Source organism: Emys orbicularis, chromosome 10, assembly GCF_028017835.1.
Source record: "Emys orbicularis isolate rEmyOrb1 chromosome 10, rEmyOrb1.hap1, whole genome shotgun sequence".
In the NCBI taxonomy this organism is placed as follows: domain Eukaryota; kingdom Metazoa; phylum Chordata; order Testudines; family Emydidae; genus Emys; species Emys orbicularis.
The window spans coordinates 13,672,684-13,693,450 of NC_088692.1; the positions used below are offsets into that span (position 1 = coordinate 13,672,684).

The 20,767-nt window shown below is 41.4% G+C and overlaps 1 protein-coding gene across 2 annotated transcripts in view; it reads left to right on the forward strand.

Moving 5' to 3' along the window:
• Positions 1-20,767, forward strand: part of PDGFA (platelet derived growth factor subunit A) — a 42,508-nt gene that overhangs the window by 11,714 nt on the left and 10,027 nt on the right. Inside the window, exons 4-6 of one of the 2 annotated variants that reach the window (XM_065412520.1) lie at positions 804-991; positions 11,464-11,590; positions 14,970-15,025. In XM_065412520.1, the coding sequence (XP_065268592.1) occupies positions 804-991; positions 11,464-11,590; positions 14,970-15,025 (371 nt within the window). Of the gene's footprint in view, positions 1-803; positions 992-11,463; positions 11,595-14,969; positions 15,026-20,767 lie in introns of those variants that run through there. The other variant, XM_065412519.1, reaches the window with a different exon arrangement.

A 20,767-nucleotide genomic window follows, 5' to 3' on the forward strand; every position in this document is an offset into this window, starting at 1 on the left:
TAAACTGGTCTTTCAGCACCAGGAAGTTGCTGTAGATTGAGACCTGGTAAAATAATTTGCTCAGCTGAACATAGTATTATAGTCACTTTGGTTATGCTATTCTCATGGTTTCGCCTTGTTAAAAAAATCAAGCCATGCATAATTTCCCCAGCTTCATTCAGAAATAAGGAGTGCTGCCATTTGTATGACAGCTTGGTGTTAAGACCACTTCAGAACTGAAAGTTGGAGAAGGTTTTGTCATAAACAAAGGGATGGTGCATGGTGTAGAAATTACAGAAGCAGATTGTGTGCAGTTTATTACATGTGCTTTGTATGTGTGAAATATACATAGATGCACATTATGGCCCTTATCCTGGAAAATAGCAAAGCTTCCACTGACTTCTGTGGTTCAGGACCAGTCCCTATCCGGCTACTTATCAGGAACTAGTACAACAGTGAGAGTTTCAGACGGTGTCCTTGCCTGCTGTCACCTTTCAGACAGTCTGTGCCTCCCATTTATTTGTCCACGCTCTGAGCTGAATTGGAACGTGAGCGGTGGAAAGCCCTCATCTCGTGATCTGGGTGTTTGGAGCAACTCAGGCTTCACTCTGGGGTAGCATGCACAATTGAACAGGAGGCAAGCAGTAACAGCTTATCCAAGCCCAGCACAAAGGCTTATCGTTAATGTCAGCAATAGGAGCATAGAGCACCTGTCGCAAAAGCCTGGGTGGGAATCACTCTCTTAAGCACGTAGTAGTGTAAGCACGTGTGCTCTAAAGCGAGAACAGCTGTTCACCTGGAAGTTTGGGTTCTTCTGTTTGCAGAGGAAGCCATTCCTGCCGTCTGCAAAACAAGAACTGTTATATATGAGATACCTCGGAGTCAGATCGATCCCACGTCTGCTAATTTCCTGATATGGCCACCGTGCGTGGAGGTGAAACGTTGTACTGGCTGTTGCAACACCAGCAGCGTGAAATGCCAGCCGTCACGGATACATCACAGAAGTGTCAAGGTGAGCAAATTATGATTGTAGGGACATTAATGTAAGAGTTTGGGAGCTTCAGACATTCTTGTGTGCATCCCACTTAGCATCTACCTTTACCACCCTCGTCCTAGCAAAGTCAGTCAGATATCTTGCTCTCTTGTAAGTGAGCAGATGCCTTTCATAAAATAGGATTAGTGGAAAATGTTATTTTTGGATTTGGTTTTCATGGATTCCTTTCATTTTCCTTTATATCTAAAAAAATAAAAAATGGTTTTGATTGTGTCTTTCCCACGATCTCTTCCAGAACAGCTCTTGAATTTAAAAGATAGAATGACTCCAGGGGCGTTGGACTGCAAAATCCACTGCACAGAATTACGTTTCTTTAATTAAATATTGTGCAGCCTAAATTGGTCTTTTATATGTGACAATATAACACTTTTGATCTGAAAAAATGTCTTCCAAATTATTGTATCCCTGGGGATAAGAGACTCAAGGCTTCATGCTATATTTATTCATTAAGCAAAATCCATTTCTCCCTGCCATAGGCTTCCGGTAAATATTACATGAAGTTAATGGTATTTCTTGTATTTTGCTCTCGTTTATATCAGTGCAATTCAGTAGTTACTCTGCTGAAGTCAACAGAGTTGCACCAGCATGAGTGAGATCAGAATCACACTTCATTAACCTCTGGGCCCCATGCTTGACTGCAAATTCTAAGGTCAAAATTCTGTTTTTTAAAAACTCAAATATGGATTTGCCTGATAGGATATAATGTGCAGCAGCCACTGTGGTTTACTGAATAATTATAAGAGCTGCTGCTAACACATTTATTTGGTCATCGCACATTCCAAGTACAAAGTGTGACATCCCAACCAATTATGAATTATCTGAACCCACAAAAAGGTGTCTGAGCAGAAGTTTTTTAAATGGGTGAAGAACAGTTTCACACTTTGATAAGCTGGAAAACATCTGAACAGATTTTTTCAGTCTTTCCAAAAATAATTATACTTTACACTTACATGGCATCATTCCTTTGTGGATCTTGATACTCTTTGCAAATATAATTAAAAAAAAAAAAAAAAAAAGGAAAAAAAAAATCAGGGACAACACAATTAACTGCTGGGCTGAGAACAAAGTGGAGAAGTCTAAGCCCCAAAGTTTAAGCCATTTAAAATAGAGACTTAGGCCTGGTCTACACTAACCCCCAAATTCGAACTAAGGTACGCAACTTCAGCTACGTGAATAATGTAGCTGAAGTCGACATACCTTAGTTCGAACGTACCGCGGTTCAGACGCGGTCCACACGCGGCAGGCAGGCTCCCCGTCGACTCCGCGGTACTCCTCTCGCCGAGCTGGAGTACCGCAGTCGACGGCGAGCGCTTCCGGGATCGATTTATCGCGTCCAGACCAGACGCGATAAATCGATCCCGGAACTTCGATTGCCAGCCGTCGAACTACCGCGGTAGTGTAGACCTGGCCTTAGAATGAAAGTGCCTCCCTACCTGTAACCATGATGTCACTGGTGAGTGCAATGCTATCATCTTTGGGTCCAGTCCTGCTTCCATTGAGTTGTCTGGGCCAGATTCTATCGTTAATATGCTGACATGGTGCAAAGAGGTGAAAATCAGGCCGCATATGCTGAGCAGAGAATTTCCCTGGCTGATGAGAATTCCCTGCTGGTGCATCTGTACCACAACCTAGTCTCCACCCCTCCATCTCCCACTGAACTGTAGGGGGCAGGGAGTGAGTGAGCTGGGTAGTCTGCCACAGCAATCCCCCACTGGCATAGGATGTATTAAGGAACGTAAGCCAGTGATAGAGTTTAAAACTTAGGCAGCAGCTTTAAGTTATGTCAGTGCTGGGGCTGTCATCTCCCCACCATTACTGTGCCAAGGAATCTGCCTCACTGTCTCACACAGTTCAGTGATGCAGCATTGGTCCCTTCAGGATTACATTCATTTTATTACTGGGGTAAGTTAAAAGTAACCCTATCAGGCAAGATGATTTTTATGGCAGCATTAATAAGTTGACACCAATGGTATCGATATACATGTCGGCCAGTTCTTCAGAAAATTCCAAGGCAAGTCCCCTGCTCCAAACAGTAATTAAGTAGCAAGAAGGACAGGAGGTCAAACAGAAACAGGATGCTCATTGTCGAGGTTGCCCACTGACCCCACAGTCACATTAGAAATCTCTGAACAGAATCTATATTTGTTTCCTCCAGAGTCGGCTTCTCTTGTAGGCTTTGATATAATTAATTGTTGGATGAGCCTTTTGGAAATCCTGTATTTAGAGCTCAGTGGGTGTGCATGCCATTATCTAGCAAAGCCCGGCATGAGGGTCCCAGGAAAGGTAGGAGTTGTTTTGGGGGGCTTGTCTGGGTTATTCCTGGAATGCAGTTGAGAGCTCTCTTGTTTTTTCCATGATGTCAGGCTGGATAAAAGCGCTCTTTTGATTAGCACTGAAAGGGCTTCCCTCCTTCCCCTTTCATTGACAAGGTGGTGAGATCATAGCATGCCTAGTCACACTGCAAAAATGTCCACCCAGAAAGGTCAGTGAGTGGGTTTGCAGACGTATTATCTCACAGGCCAAAGCAAAGGAGGTTTCTTTATGCCCTTGTGGACAAAGTTATCATTTATCAGTAAGTCAGAGTGTTAGGGCTGGAATGCAAGGACTTCATGCAGGTGCAGTGAAGGTGGGTGCAGGCGTTAGGGACATTCCTCTCCTTGGACTTGATCCTAAGGCCACTGAGGTCAATGGAAAGCCTCCCATAGACTTCAGTAAGCGTTGGATCAGACCCCTTGTACACCAGGCAGGGGACTGCTGCAGTCTAGCTGGGGAGCAAAGCAGTGCTCTGGGCCAGCACTGCTGGTGGCACTGGCCTCCCACAAAGGGGCAGGGGGACAGGGGTGCTTTGACCTTTCTCCACTTCTGCATGAGCCAGTGGACCTGGCTGGCATTAATACAGCCGGGCACAGGCTGCACCCTTGCAGAGGGTGATAGAGCTCACACTCCAAGATATGCTCCCTTTGGGGCTCCCTCTGCCTTCAGGCCCCTCTGAAATCTCCCTACCTCCAAATGCAGCCAATGGTTTTAAGAGTCACAGCGTGATCCTTTATTCTTAGCTTGAAAAAAAGCCACTTGATACTATGGAATCTCTTTCCTCGCTGAGCGATCAACAAAAAGCAGGGTCTGAGAAGTGGCAACACAGAGAGCACCTATGTCGGATGGGTCTCCCTTTCCCCACGGGAATATGTTTTAAACAATCTATTCATACCTAGCATGAAAGAACATCCGTTTGATTGAAATGAAATGCCTGTTTTAAAGTCATTCTCCCTTGTTGACCCTCAGGTGCTTATAAGCACAAGTTCTATTGCTTGTATTTTTATGCTAACATACTCGAGGATTCAGGAATTGGAGCAGACTTGAAGTGTTTGCCGCTTCTTTTACTGAACCACTGAGTATCTTTTCTGACCAGGTTTCAGAGTGGTAGCCATGTTAGCCTGTACCAGCAAAAAGAATGAGGAGTCCTTGTGGCACCTTAGAGACTAACAAATTTATTTGGGCATAAGCTTTCGCAAACTGGACACCATTAAATTAGGCTTGAATAAAGACTGGGAGTGGATGGGTCATTACACAAAGTAAAAACTATTTCCCCATGCTAATTTCCCCCCTACTGTTACTCACACCTTCTTGTCAGCTGTTGGAAATGGGCCATCCTGATTATCACTACAAAAGTTTTTTTTCTCCTGCTGATAATAGCCCACCTTAATCGATTAGCCTCGTTATAGTTGGTATGGCAACACCCATTTTTTCATGTTCTCTGTGTGAATATATTTCTTCCTACTGTATTTTCCACTGCATGCATCCGATGAAATGGGCTGTAGCCCACGAAAGCTTATGCCCAAATAAATGTGTTAGTCTCTAAGGTGCCACAAGTACTCGTTCTTTTTTCTGACCAGGCTACTGCAAACTCTGAACCATGGTGCAAAAGCAAATTGCTCAGTCCTGCAGAATTTTGACTTTGGGAATTCCTCTGTGATTAGCACATGGCAAGGAATCCAATCGCTCCCTAGTGCCAGCTGGTGGAGTGTGATTTTTTTTTTAATGTCACTTGTGGAAGTATTTTCTCTAACTGTGCATGTTGCCGCAACAAAACTCAATTCATAATGCTTAGAGGTTCCATTGGTTTTATGCAAAAAGAACAGGAGTACTCGTGGCACCTTAGAGACTAACAAATTTATTTGAGCATAAGCTTTCGTGGGCTACAGCCCTCTTCATCAGATGCATAGTCTGGGTACTCTTTTGGCTCTGTCAATCTGTTTTTTCACTTCAGCAGGTGGGTATTGTAGTTTTAAGAATGCTTGATAGAGATCTTGTAGGTGTTTGTCTCTGTCTGAGGGATTGGAGCAAATGTGGTTATATCTTAGAGCTTGGCTGTAGACAATGGATCGTGTGGTGTGTCCTGGATGGAAGCTGGAGGCATGTAGGTAAGTATAGCGGTCAGTAGGTTTCCGGTATAGGGTGGTGTTTATGTGACCATTGCTTATTAGCACAGTAGTGTCTAGGAAATGGACTGCTTGTGTGGATTGGTCTAGGCTGAGGTTGATGGTGGGATGGAAATTGTTAAAATCATGGTGGAATTCCTCGAGGGCTTCTTTTCCATGGGTCCAGATGATGAAGATGTCATCAATGTAGCGCAAGTAGAGTAGGGGTGTTAGGGGACAAGAGCTAAGGAAGTGTTGTTCTAAGTCAGCCATAAAAATGTTGGCATACTGTGGGGCCATTTTATATTCGTTCCAGAAATATGTCAGGTAGATGAAGTATTTAACCAACCCAAGGACCTGGATTATCCCTTTGTTTGGCATTTCCTGAAGTTTACTTAACTGGGTCAACCCAATAGCAGTCATGAAAAAAACCACATCTTTTCATTCAGCAGATCTGCCGGTGTGTTCCTAGCCAAGAGAGCAGATGTGGACATTATGGAGCAAATCCTGTTCCCAGTGCCAAGCCTGAGTAGCTGAGCTGGGTGCTAGGGATCGCTGCAGAAACAGCAGGCAGCAATCTTCCTTTCCAGGCTGTGGAGCAATAGCAGAAGGGCTCCATCCACTATCCTTATCCTCTACTTCAGCTGTAATAGCTGTGATGGATTTGGAGCTGCTCTGCATTAATTTATGAATATTGCACATTGACCTGGTTAATGGGATGTTTACTGTATGGATATGCTGGTGTAATTCAATAGGGGGTTGTTGGGAAAGACAAGCAGGAAGGGAAAATGTAGCCCAAGATAAGTCACTTCTCAGCAAACCAACACTTGAGAGTCATTCAGAGACAGTGCCAGGGCAGGAAAGGGCAGATATGCAAGAGATGAAAAGAACTCTCGCTGATTAAAAAGGAGCACTTCCTCAAGAGAAAGGGGTAGTTGCTCAGGAGAAGCAGACTGAGATGCGGGGACCTGATGGGGGTATCTTGGTTACCGTCAAAGGATGATAAGCCTTTAGGTAAGACAAGCAAGCAGATAGAGTGTTTCTTGTTTTAAAATTCTTTTTCTTGAAATGTCTTGTTCCTTCTGTTAAAAGAAACAATGCTTTGGTTTTAAGAAGGCAGTCTGATCCCTGGATATCACTAGACTCCTGAAGGAAAGAACTGCAGGGACCCAAGTTCAGTTAGACCTGCTGGGTAAGAATGGTTGATCCACAGAGTGTTGTAGCCCAGAGCCTGGTGTAAGAGATGGAGAAATGCAGAATTTCACTCCGCCATGGGTTAAGGTATGAAGACTGGGATACATGACAGATATGTGTTGCTTGGTGCACTACTGGAAGGTGTTCAGATACTATGGTGATGAGTGCAGTATAAGAACTAGTATAGTATAGTAGAGAGCAGATGCACTCAGTGAGACCAGAAAGGAAACAGAGGTGCAGCTAGCCCGGTAACTATGACAATTGCCTCCACAGTCTTTGTATCCCCCATCACATGCAGGGGTCAGTGGCTGGTGAGTCCCTACAGCAGTAAATCCAGCAAGCCTACACCCAAAAAGCCTGCATGGCTCCCCTATCTGGCCTCCTCTACACTGTGCAATGGAACTGTAGTAGTTCCTCTGCCAGCAAGGCCTTCTGGACTAATTATGCGTATCCTGGTAGGCTGTCCATGGGGTCACACATGTGTGGTTTAGGGCCATGGACGTCTAGGTAGCAAGAATCCATCTGTAACAAAGCATTTCTTGAGGAGTGTGGTGGGTTCTTATCTCTTCAGTGTCCCTGCCAGTGTCCAGGGCCAGGCCATAGTTTCCCTCTGAGGTAGGTTTAGTGCTTCCAGCCAAAACAAAAGTCCTCCCCTTCCAGGGCAACCACACGAATCCAAAGCAAAATGGTCCTCTGGTCCTCCCAACAATCCTCCATCCTGAGGCAAAGCTAATCAGATCCTCTGTCCTCACTGGACTAAGTATTCTCTTTTCCTGTGATTCAGGGCTAAATGGCTCCTTCCTTGGTCCACCATGGGCCACAGCTCTCTCCCCATTCATGTAGGGGTGTGAAAAAGGGACTTCCTCCTACTCTTTCTGGAAGCACCAGTCTGAGTCCCTAATTGTGTAGCCAAAATCAGGCCTCAAGCCCTCACCAATACTGTTTTACCCTATACTTTTTCCTTCAAGTGCTTTGTCACTACCCTGGGTTTCTTTCACTAGGCCTCCTCCTAGGTCCTTGCCACAGCCTCTTCCAGGCTGTTTCCTCTGCTCTCTTGGTGAAGAGCCACACATCAGGTCTGATCTCACCCCGGTTTCTCCTCTTCTGAGGAAAAGCTGCTTCTTATATTCCCTGATGCTTCTTCCCATCATGCCTTGCAGCATCATACAATTCCCAGTGTCCCTCTGGGGACTACATCTTTCAGGATTCTCTTGTTTTGTTCTGAAATGGGACCAGGCAATAACTTGATCTTTAACTTCCCTTTAAGAGCAATTACAAACCCCATAACAGCTAGTGTTATAATTGTTCTTGTTCTATAAAACACAATTGTACGATGACTTTTTGACCTACTATAGGCAAATGCACCTTGCCTCAGCTGTGGTTTGACTCCAGCTGACTTCTTTGTGTCTCATTAAAACCCAGTAGACCTCTGTCTTCGTTCTTTAACTTGACCCCTCAGTTGCAATTTTTAGAATTGCCCAGGTCCATAGAGCTTCATTCCATCATACCGTTGCTAATCCACTTCTGAGCTAGAGCAAACGGATGCCTTTGTTAGTCATTTCATTTCTGAAAAGTGTCCTAATTCAGGATTTTATTTCATGCCTGGTATGTTAAACAGGGACCATCCAAGTGGGCTTTGTTGTTGTTGAGTGTTATAATAAAAGTCATCTCCCATGCTGAGAGGTTTCTTGTAAGTTCTTGTACAGAATTAATTTTGTTATTATGCTGGTGGGGTTCTCAGGGTTTTCATGCCCAGAGTCCTGCCTTTTTCCTATGCTCGAGTCCCTGATTTCCATGAGATTGTGCATTGCAGCCGGCCTGGGAAAACTGATTGCCATCCTTTATGTATCACTGTTGAACAATTTGAAACATTGCCTTCCCCTTGGAGCTGAGGATACCATCAAGTGTTCCCACCAGACCAGATATTTTTATCTGAGCAACATAACTTTCCCTTACACGCCTTCCCCTCTTCTCCACACTCCCCCCCCTCTCCCTCCTCACACACAATAGGAATGTGGAATAGAGACCATAGAGGTACAAAACATAGACCCTAACCTACCTATTATGGTACAATTATTTAAATGTAATATTAGGGGGAGATTAACCCCCCCCCCACAAATGGAACTTATCTCCCCCATCGTTTTTATAAGTAATATATTTTGTTGTTGTTGAAGGTTCTTGGTTTTGTTGCATTAGAGAAAGATGAAAGACGCCCATGTTGAAATGAGTGGCTTGCTGAGGACTAACCATGTCAAAGCAATGGATAGTACACAATAGTGTGTGGTTATCCTTCTCTTGCGAGCAACAGGATAGGGGGGAAAGAATGCTAACCTAGAGTTGGATCCTGTGATGTCAAAATAGCCATGGCATTTTACATCAGCTGAGAATCTGGCTCAGAGCCTAATGTTTTAGTTTAGCATTAATTATAGATCCCATGGTGGCAGCAGGTGTTATGAGACAACACAAATTTAGGAATTTAATTGTATTTGATGTTGCTTTAACTTGAGAAATTGAATGTTTACAGCACTTTATAAATCTTCAACCTTCACTTACGTTGCCTGAAGGAGAAAGAGGAGTCCGGGGGCTGCTTTTTTGTTTGTTTTAATTTACAATGCACTTCACTAAAAACTGTAGCTTTTAATTGGTCAATGTGAAGTAGGTTATCATCATAGAGTCTCTAAGTATCTCCTCCTACATCTTCCAGTGTGTGTAGTACAAAGTAAGGAGTGGAAGGCGTGTATATATAGTTGTCTGAATTTGGAAAAAAAATAGAGATGGCCTAAAATAAAGTTAGATTACAGTTTTAGTGGCAAGTAATTTTTGATGACGCTGGTTAATTCCAACAATTGGAATAAGCATGACAGATATCAAAGCCATTTCATAATTGCTGGGTCTCTTTCTATGTCTCTGGTTATAGAGGTCTTAATCGCTGTTTGTTATTGTGAATTTTAAGGATTAGTCATCCTTTGATGCTGGGTGACTCAGATGTACCATAGATTTTCAAATCTTTGCATTCAAAGCCTTGCTAGAGTTATACTCTGATAGAAGAGCCGGAAACATATTGCTGTGACCCATAGTTGACCCTTCAGCAGGGCATTCTGACATGTTAGAGCCAGCTCTAAATCTTTTTGTATGGAAATCTGACAGCCTCAGAAAATGTCTTTAATGTGGACATTTTAACTACTGCATCTGTCCGTGCAGAACTATTGTTTGCTGGGTAAATGCAAATAGGCTCCAGATCTTGTTGACAAAGGGGGCAGTGACTGAAATGTAGGTTTGAAATCTTGGCTCTGTTGAAGTCAGTGGCAAAACTCCCACTGATTTTAACGGGGCCCAGTATTTCACTCTAGGCTTCTGCTGCTCTCATTCAGATGTCCATTGGTCAGGTGTGTCCAGAAAGCCAAAGGATGGTTTCTGACAGCTGGGAAGTATAATCCCCCCCGCCATGTTATGAGAACGACTTGCCGCTTTTAGAAAGACAAGGGTCAATGTTTTCTCAATGCTAAGATCAAGGAGCATTAAAACCCCCAACAAACAAATCCATACACAATTAGCAAAAGGGTCTATTAAAAATTTTGGACACTGATAATTTTTTAACAACCCTGCCTATTTCATTGATATACAGATGGACTGGTGCTATGTCCTCAAAGCACCACATGTGTGTCAATCATCTGAGCTGTGCATGGGATCAGAGACCCAGTCTCTCGATTTCTCTCTGTCTCTAATTTATATAAAATAATACAGTATCCACACTATTTGGTTTCATTGCTCTCCATGACAGCCCATGTTTACAGCCTCCTACAGTCAAATGGGAGGCATATTTTGGATGTCTCCCTAGTGCCGAGCAGTATTGAAAAGCAGAGCAGCTAGAAGATTCCCCTTCGGGTGTGGTTCTTCCCTCAGCACAAGGCCCTATCTATATTGGTTTCACTCAGGTTTAATCTCAGTGATGGTTGCACAGGGCTCTAAGAAGGTTAGGCTGGCCAGTATGGATGGGGCCAGTGCATGTTAGAAGAAGATTTAAAATCTGTGTTCTACCTTAGCTCTCTTCCTGAGCTAGAATACGGTCCATGCTAGCCCACCAAACTCTGTTAGAACCTGTTTGTACTGTACTTGTACTTGAACCTGAAATGTACCTGGAACCTAAATGCTAGTGAAATATGTACTCAGTGCATCTGAAGAGGTAACATTTCCATACAATAGAGAGAGAACATCAGGCAAGATGGATGTGTCTCAGCAAAGACTTTAAAAAAAGCTTTTAATCTCCTTTTCATTTTCCTCCTAGTTCTCCTTTAAAGGTAAGTGAGCTCTCATTCACCAGAGTTCCTGCAAGAAGCTTATAGGACAGAGAGAGGGCATCCCTTATGAGATATCATTGAGATCTAGGTTCTCAAACAGCACTGGTGCTTTTCCATGTCTTTGCTGTTTGCCTTAGTCTTAAAAACAATGGGTAGTTCAACATAACCCTGGTGAAATGTTGTAGAGAGAACAATATATTAGAATCTGTAAATTCAGTGACAAATGCAGATTTGAGACTGAATATGAAACTTTACCTTGACTTAGAAAAAATCCTGAAATATAGAATTGCTCAAACCCCATGAATGGGAAATCAAGCTCTTGGGGGGCGGGGGGGGGGGGGGGGGAGGGGAGGAGGAAACCTGGTCTGTTTGGAACTGCTGAACTTGTATAAAGGATGTGTCATGAAATAAGTAGCTGATGCTCTACCAGATAGAGGTGGTTTATATAGATATGTACCACCTGTCTTAAGTCCTGTTAGGCATTAATGTGTCTAAGTACAAACACCATTCTTTTTTTTAGGTGGCAAAAGTGGAATATGTTAGAAAAAAGCCAAAATTAAAAGAAGTTCTGGTGAGGTTAGAAGAGCATATGGAATGCACCTGTACATCATCAAATTCTAATTCAGATTATCGAGAAGAAGAAACTGGTACGTCATCCTTTTATTTTTGTACACATACTTTTATCAGATGGGAACTTATATTTATAGTAAAGAATATGGACCCAACCCTGTTCCCATTGAACTAAATGGGAAAGCACCCATTGACCCCACTGAGAACCCCCCCTGTTTCAAAGGTGTGGAATTAAAACAGGATTTGGGTTGTATACAAGAATTTGGATTCAAAGTTGAAATTGCAGCAGTTTTCTTTAGTGCAGCCTTTAAATTAAACGTTAAATGCATAACATAAAAATCTTGCCTAACTAATTTGAAGGTTATACTACACCTCTACCTCGATATAATGCTGTCCTCAGGAGCCAAAAAATCTTACCGCGTTACAGGTGAAACCGCGTTATATTGAACTTGCTTTGATCCACCAGTGCGCAGCCCCGCCCCCCCCAGAGCACTGCTTTACCGCGTTATATCCGAATTCGTGTTATATTGGGTCGCGTTATATCGAGGTAGCGGTGTATTTGTATCTTGCTGGTAAATTCTATCAAGTAATGACTCTTTTGAGATAGAGTTAAGGCTGACAATTTACTTTACTAAAGGGAAAACTAAGTTTGAAATGAATAGAACATTTTATTTAGAAAGAATTTAATTGTTCAAAAGTAAGGAATTTTGAAATTAAGTTTCCTACTGCAGCCTTTATTCGGTTTCCATTTCTCTACCCATCTTTACAGAGATTGTTGCCAGTTGTCACATTAAACGTATGCCTGGCTTGTTGAGAATATGAATTACAGAAAAGGGGCTTTATGACTGTGTGGGGGAAGAAATACTTACTTTCAAAGTGGCTTTCATAAAAACTATGGCCCAGGTTCTCTCCTGTACCCAGATCCACTGGTCTCAGGGGCTAGGAGGCATTCAGGAAGCTGGGTATGTAGCCAGCTGCCCAGGCCTTGGCCCAGCCCTGGTGTAAGTTAGAGCAGCCTAGCAGTTTACTTTAAATTATGCCAGGTCACTGGGCACCCTAAAGGGTCATACACCAGTTTTAGACTTGGTGGAGTGCAGGTGCCACTGGGGGTGAGGCAGTCAGTGTAGCAGCTGGTGATGGTGGATAATGTAGAGGGAGGACAGGTACAGGTAGATCTTTGGCCTATCTGTGGCAGGGATTTTTTCTGCAGTCTGTAGTAAGAACATACATGGGGTTATTGTATGATGTCTTGCCTATATCAGGAGATAAAGTAGTGTTTTCTGTTGCTGAGAAAATAGTTGGCCTGATAAACCATTAGGTTATTCCAGTTTGATGCCTGTGTAACTCCATTGCAGTCAACCAAAACACAAGATGTTATAATTTCTAGATGTAAGAGGGAGGATGATCTGGTGAAGGATCAAGTCTTAATTCCATATAGATTAGGGGACCTGATCCAAAGCCTACTGAAATCACTGGAAAGATTCCCATTGACTTCAGTGGGTTTGGGATCAGGCCTAGCTGGTTAGCTAGTTTATAAATTTGTCTGTAGAGTTTCGGCAGGGAGAGTGGATTTCTGTATTCTATGTTAGGAAGGGATTGGACAATGATAAACGGAGGGACGGGGTGTCTCTAGGTAGTAGCTAGCAGATGGGCAGGGTTACGAGTGAAAGCTAAGGTTGGTCCAGGAACCTTAATTTCTGATTTCCTTACTCTTGAGCATTTTATTGTTATTATTTAACTGTGACATTCATCCATTTCTCCCCCACCCCCCCCACCTCCCATGAAAAAAATTTGCAGGCACAATTCTCTATCTGAAAGTCTTTTGTCTGACAGTTTCCTTGGTGTGGGTTTGGGGTGGCCTCTTGCTGTGGAACATTTTGGTCAATAAGCTCTGCGTGTGCCCATGGATACTATCACTGCCATAGGGACTCTGACTGGGCCGGGGGAGTCTCTCTGCCATGAGGGATTTTTCAGAGGTTGTACTCCTATTGATTACAAAAGGCCTGATTCTCCTCTCGCTTGCACCATATAACTCCATTGTGCCGGAGCCTCAGCTAGTGCAGATCAACTCCATTGATATCAATGGAACTGTGGCAGTTTACACCAGCTGAGGATGTGGCCCACTGACTTCAGTAGCGTTACTGCTGATTTACACTGGTGTTAGGAACGGGAGAATCAGGCCCAAAGTGTCTGAAACTTTTATAAGGAAAGTAAATAGGTGAAACTTCCCTGCTTTGGGATTTCTGACAAATAGGAAACTTGCTAAGGGTTCCCCAGGCCTGAGTTTTAGGCAAGTTTCTTGCTACTCTCTCCTCCCCGCGATGACACACCTTTGCCTAGGAGGTCCAGGCTTCCCATTTATCCTTTATATTTTTATTCTGGAGTGTAGAAGTGGGCAGCCCATTGGCCTGATGTCATTGAGGTGGGACAGCAACTGGCTGGCTATTTTTGGGGCTGGCTTTAATTTGCCTCAGTTTCCCAGCAGAGGTTACAATTTCTGTCAGATGCCTGGCTGAGATTGTAACTTGGGTGAGAGCACCTGCTGGAGGGTACCATGTCCTGCAGACACCTGGGGAAAATTCTAACCTCTTCAGAGGACATCTCACTAGCGCAGGTACTTAGCAAATGCAAGGCTCATGAGCTGCAGTTTTATATTTATTGGACTCAGAAGCTCATGTCAGCAGAATTTACCTAGCTGTTTGTCTTACAAGAGCTTTCAAGTTCTCTTGACATGCTTTGCTTTACATATAACCTCCTATAGGCCTCTCAGGGAAGTTATAATATACATGGAGAGCTGAAAAATTAGGCCTGTGCACTCGCTCTCATTGACCATCAACAGGTAACTTAAGCTGGGTGATTTTAGTCCAAGCTAATTTGAGTTATGAATGGACCAAAACATTTAGGAAAAATTGGTGGCTTTTCATATTTTTGTAAATTGTTCTATGTTTCATACATGAAAAAGCTTATCTAATCAGCCTCAACTTTCCAAAATGTTTATTGTGGACAACGACTAAGCAGTTGAATTTTCAAGATGAAAAGCTTGTGTGTATGTGAGAAAAATGGAATGTCAGTTCAGAATCAGGCGTGTGAAGGAAATGATCAGAATGGCAGAAGACAATGATTCATATCCATAGTTATAGGTGAGAACATGTTATGGAGGGCAAGTTTAACTAAACTACAGGGACTGAAGGCAAATATTGAATACAATATGCTAACAGTAGTTTCAAGGCAGATCTCTCACCACCAACACCATCTTGGGTTACTGGAGCTTTGCTTTTATATAATTACTCTATTTATGCAAACATTATTTCAAAATCAGAAGTTATAAAGAAATACCTGTAATGCAAAAGATTGTGAGTATTCTGTGAGAGATAACAACCTGAGTGTTTATTACTTCAGTTTTCAACAAAATGCATTATCTTAGGGCTTTTTACCAGCCTGCCCTTATGTTAACAGGAAGGCCTAGGCAAACAGGTAAAAAACGGAAACGAAAAAGGTTAAAACCAACATAAAAACTACTGGAACTATTTGCTAATCAGGTAGGACCTATATGCTGAACACCCTAATGGCACAAGTAATGGAAAATGTAATCAAATATCATCACTCCAGCTTAATCACTGTTCAAAATCTTGACACTTGCTACCTCAAGGCTGCAAAGAGATTAGATGTGATTGGCTTTGATAATTCTACCTGCTTGGTATTTTCCCTTTAAGCTACACATCACCATAAGCATCTTACATTCTTCAGCTACTTCCTCCTCTTGCATTTTATTTATTTATTTATTGAGGGAGCTAATATTTAAGCTTCTTGGAAATCTCAAGTTCCATTTCCTCTGCTTTTTGTTTCATTATTGATTTCTGAAGTCTAAGCATCCCATAATAATGCATGATTGAATTGCCAGGTTACAAATGGTTTATGTTCCAAGCAGTCAGCTGTGAAAGCATAGAGTATGTATGGTAACTCTTATTACATGCATGACCATCAAACATTTTTTGGCCCGAACTGGGGACTGATTAAATATGCATCTGAAATTATCGGAATCACTGCATAATTTACAAAACAAGAGGACACCTGTTCTTCTGTAACAAGGCCCTGTATCAGAGAGCTAAGAACCTTCATTGGTCTGGGGGCTTTCAGAGGAAGACTAGGATGCAAAAATAGGATGTCATCAAAATTTATAAGGTTTACAATGCAGGAAAAAAACAAAACAAGAAACCCCTCAATACAAAAGAGTGGCTTGATCAGCATATTAGCGAAGTTTGATGTGACAGCTGTACAGTTTCCAAATTAAATATGGATTTTATATTTCTAAAATATCTGAAGTCATATGAACTGCAACAGTTGCAGATGATTCTAGTGTTCTGAGTGGGGTTTAATTTGAATTTGCAGTAAATGTATCTAACTGCTGGATGATGGGGAATTTAATAATTCAAGCACTTTTTATTTTATTTTATTTTTTTGCACATGAACTCCCAATGTCAGATTTCATTTATATGGATGTATCTTTTTGAAAGAATGCTAAACTTGATATCCTGTTTCAGATTAACAGGTATTTATTGGGAGTAGTATGATAGAAGCAAAGATTTTGTAAAATTCAACTTTAAAAGTCAGCATGTAAACTCAATCAAAACAGCATTTAGAACTTCTTGTCCCAGGTTAGTGAATTTCATGCAGAATAGTTTTTTTTTAAAGACATCTAAGAGGAAAGGTCCTGTGATTCTAATCATGGAGTTATTATATCTTTTTTCTCTCCTGCAGATGTAAGGTGAAATAAGCTAGAAAAAAAAAAAAGAACTTCTCTCTGGGACATGGATGTACATGGTTTGTTACATTCCTGAACCTACTATGTATGGTGCTTTATTGACTGTATACTTTATTTGTTCTCCTATGTGAAAAAAACTGGCTGAAAAGAACACTTAATGAGAACAAAGAGACAATGTACATTTGTTTAATGTGACATCAAAGCAAGTATTGTAGCACTCTGTGAAACAATAGGAAGCTTCCCTGTCCAAAAAACCACAAAACAACAAAACAAACAAAGAAAATAAAAAGACAGTTGAATGAATGGAGGATACCAAAAGTACAAAACAAAAAACAAAAATAAAAGAGGAAGAAGAAGAAGAAGAAGAAAAAAAAAGACAAAAATCTTAAGTGAATAGTGGATTTCTGTCAGAGCAGTCAACGGTGCTTTATGTCAAGAAATGTGCCTGCTTTCTTGATGAAGATGGATGGACACAAATGGACTTCAGGCACAAAAAAGCAGGAATGTATCAAATGATCAAATGCCACGCAAACACTATAGAAACAGTACATCCTTGCTTGGTGGTGTTTTAAAGTCTATACAAAAAAGAATACCTTCTGGGGAGCCTTAAATGGATTTTTTTTTTACACCATAAAGTGATTATTAAGCTTTCTTTTTACTCTTTGCCTAGCTTTTTATTATCTCTTGGACTACATTTATCAATAACACATATAGAAGACTGGTGTAACAGTAAGCAGAACACAAACATTATGGTATTTCTCCTAGTGGGATGCAAACTAATGAGATATATTAAAATAAAAATGGTATACCTATGCATAATTTTCTAGACGTTTCTTGGTTTATGTCTCCCAACCTCCCCCGTAATTTAAACCATTAAAAAAAACCTGATGTGTGTAAACAAATCATAGGATATCCATGCAAATATCCTTTTTTTCTTTGAAACGTATACCAGTTGCCTAATAGTGATATTGTGTTAGCAATTGCCATTCTTATCAGTATACAAATACTTTTATTTCACATGTTGGCGCTATGTGAAATGTACAAATTCTTGTATCCGCATTGTACAATGTCATTGTGGCATGGGAAAACCCTTGCTGCAAATAGTTGAACAAAACCTAAAATTCTTTATTTTTGGTAAAATGTTATGCTTTATGTGTATTCAACAGAAATATGTGTTTTGTAAAGGTGAAGTTTGTATTTTTATCTAAAATTAACAGTTTTATATACCTAAGAAAGCCTGCTATGTTTTCTTGAAGAAAAAAAAAAAAAGAAAAGAAAAGAAAAAAAAAAAAAGCATTTTGTGGTCATATTTTTGTAGTTGAATAGCCCAAATACCTTCAAAATATATTTTAAGTATAGCAGGGCAGATAAAATACTCAGGCACCAACTCCTACATTTTCAAAGTGCAGAGGAATTTAATTGTTCAACTCCTCCAGGGACTGTAATGGGAGCCACATGGCTAATTCTTGTCTGCTGCTTTGGAAATGTAGGCCTGTGCCATATATATCATGCCTACCCTGTTAGCCAAAATCACTGCCCCAGCCTGGTGGTTTAGATGATATGCCCTTTGTGTTACAGTATTTGGATTATCACATTGGACATGTAAAATAAACTACTGGGTTCTATTCTTTATGAAACATCTCCAATAAGATGAAAGATTTCTCTCTCCTTTGTACATAATGACAAAAGACAAGTCTTGAGGATAATGTGTCCACCCTGAATTAAAAGTCTCAAATGTGAATGAACTCCAGAGCTTTAAGATGTAACAAAAAAAGAGAGATTTTGTTAACACATCACCCCGCCCACTATAGCTATGTCCAATTTCAACCAAACAAAGCAATTTTAACGAACAGGCATTGGTTTCAATTGCTAATGCAGGGATAGCATTAGTCACTATCCTGTTTGCGATCATCTTCCCAGTGTATTACATTAAGCACCAAAACTGGAAATACATTTACTAAAACTATCTGTGCTTGTTCTTCACTAAGTGTACTGTTCACAATGTTATGCCCATGAATGTATGTGTCTGCGTTTAAAAGAAACGTGTATAAATTGTAATTTATATATTTATGTTTCGGTGGGATGTCAATAGTGTTGCTCAGTTTTGGTTTTTTTTTTTCTTTTGGGGACGGTTGTCTAAAATAGCTAATGAAAAAAGAATTCATATATCTCTATTAAAATCATGTAGATGAAAAATATTATGTGACCCGCTCAGACATTGTGCAAGTTTGAAAGGATGCCAAAGTCACTTAAGTGGAATATTGCATGAGCGAATTTTTCAACTAAGGTTGCACTGGCACAATAGGGATTAATTTAAATCACTCACCTGGGCCAGATCTTCAGACAGTTTAATTTGGTGTAGCCCCATCGATTGTAATGGCGCTGTGTGTGTACACCACCTGAGTATATTTAATCCCTGATGAAAATGCAAGTACAGGCATGCATTTTCCTGGTGCCAGCATAGAAATCTATTATGCCAAGTTTGAAAGGAGGAGAGAATGAAGACTGAATGAAGAACTTTCTGGTAATTATTTGTCTGAGATTTGAAATCTGTAATTCATTTTGTTACCAGGAATTAGGAGCATACAAAGTCTTTATTTTCAAACCCAGTGTTTACATGGTTCACAGTAGCAATCATCAAAGTCTTAGGGCCAGATTCTCAGCTGGTGTAAATTGACGAGCTCTATTGACTTCAGTTTACATCAGCTGAGGATCTGGATCACAGTCTTTAAAATATTGCTGAATGTTATAATTTGTGCCATTGATTCTATTCCAGTTGAAATGTTATCTGCAAGCATTTCCAGCATTACTGTCTGTTGAATCAGTCCTCATCTATTTCTGTGATATAACAAATATAACCAGGAGGAACAGTAACATTAAGGCTTGTGACTCAAAATAGCATAAGCAAGAGACAGTAATTCAAAGTTAAGTTGGGCATTTTGAGGGCCAGATCCTCAGTTCACGTAAATCAACAGCTCCAGTGACTTCAATGGAGTTATGCCAATTTACACCACTTGAAGGTCTGGTCCTCTACCCTTTACTCATCCCCTTTGGACTCAGATCTTGCAAGGATCTCAGATAATTGTGTATGGTTAATGTAACATCATGTTCCAACACTTAAGCACCATAGGTGAGTTTGAGAAAGAGTGTCAGACTTAACTTTGAATTTCCATGCTTTGCAATGGTTTGTTTCACCATTGTGCTGTAAATTAAACAGTTTTCTGTGCATTCACAAACATTGTGCAGTGGTGTCTTATCTCTGCTTCCAGCATCAATCCAGGAGGGAATTGTTGATGATATTGTCAGGGAAAGAGGAAGCCATGTTTTGCTGATGTTTCAGTTGTAACATTCGGAGTGTCACAGAAACAGGTTCAGGCACCCGGGAACCAGGAGGTATCTGATTGATGGCCTGTATTTGTGCTTTCCTGGGAGGTGGGGGATTACAGAGGGTGTAATGAAGCAGTAGGAAACATCATTGTTATCTGGAAATCATGTCTTTATTTTTTGTAATTCTCAGTCTGAAATGTCATAGCTCTGGTGTTTGAGTACGTCAGTGATTTCAGGATCAGATGTTTTTATTTGACACCGCTAATACCCCCCGTCCTCACCGGCTGTAGGAAACTGGTCTGATAGTCATCCTGTTTGCAGTCTTTTCTGGTTAAAGCACATGATAGTGATAGGAAGGCATTGGCCAGAAAATATAATTCCAGCATAACTTTGGCTACAGTCACCGATTCTGTGTTTTAATACAGTTTTCTGCTGCTGTGCTTCCTCTTTCCTCAGTTGTCCTTCACCTGCTTTTGTGAGTGAAATCAATTGTAACAGGGTTATCTTAACCCCTGGGTCCCCTGCTTGCTATCTCAGTTTCCCCCTTCTTTGCTACCTGCTGAATGCAGCCAACCCCACTCCACCCCATTTGGTTCAAGTAACATCCCCACCTGGGGTCTGGTTTATAAGACTTGCACAATAAATAGGAGCAGTTGCTCCTTTGGGGAAGCAGTTGGTTCACAAATAAGTCCATTTCTTCTGTCCCTTTGAGCGTAGTCCTCTCTCCCCTCTTGGAACACGGTTTCATGGGGCTTGATAATCCATCGTTCCTCAGTTTGGGTTCAGTAGTCTCTCTGCTACATGAAACTCTGCAGCCTTCCTTCTAGGCTCTGCTGTACAATCCCTACTGCACTCTATATCCATTAGCCCTCTTCCTGACTACCCTAGGGAATCCCAATTCCCTGGGACTCTGTCAGGCCATGCATCTGATCCAAGTAAAGCATCCCTTTCAGATTCTTCCCCAAACCCTGGATCTCTCCTGTCTGTTATCCCTGCCTAGGAGAATAGCCTTATACCTGGTTTCCTGTAGTTCACATGATTGCTGCTACTCATGTACCCTCAGACCACAGCTTTGAGCTTTAAAGAGCCAGGCCTCGTAACAGACACCTCATTGCACATGCCTTTAAACCAGTGCTCTGTTACACAGTTACACACGCATGGGAGA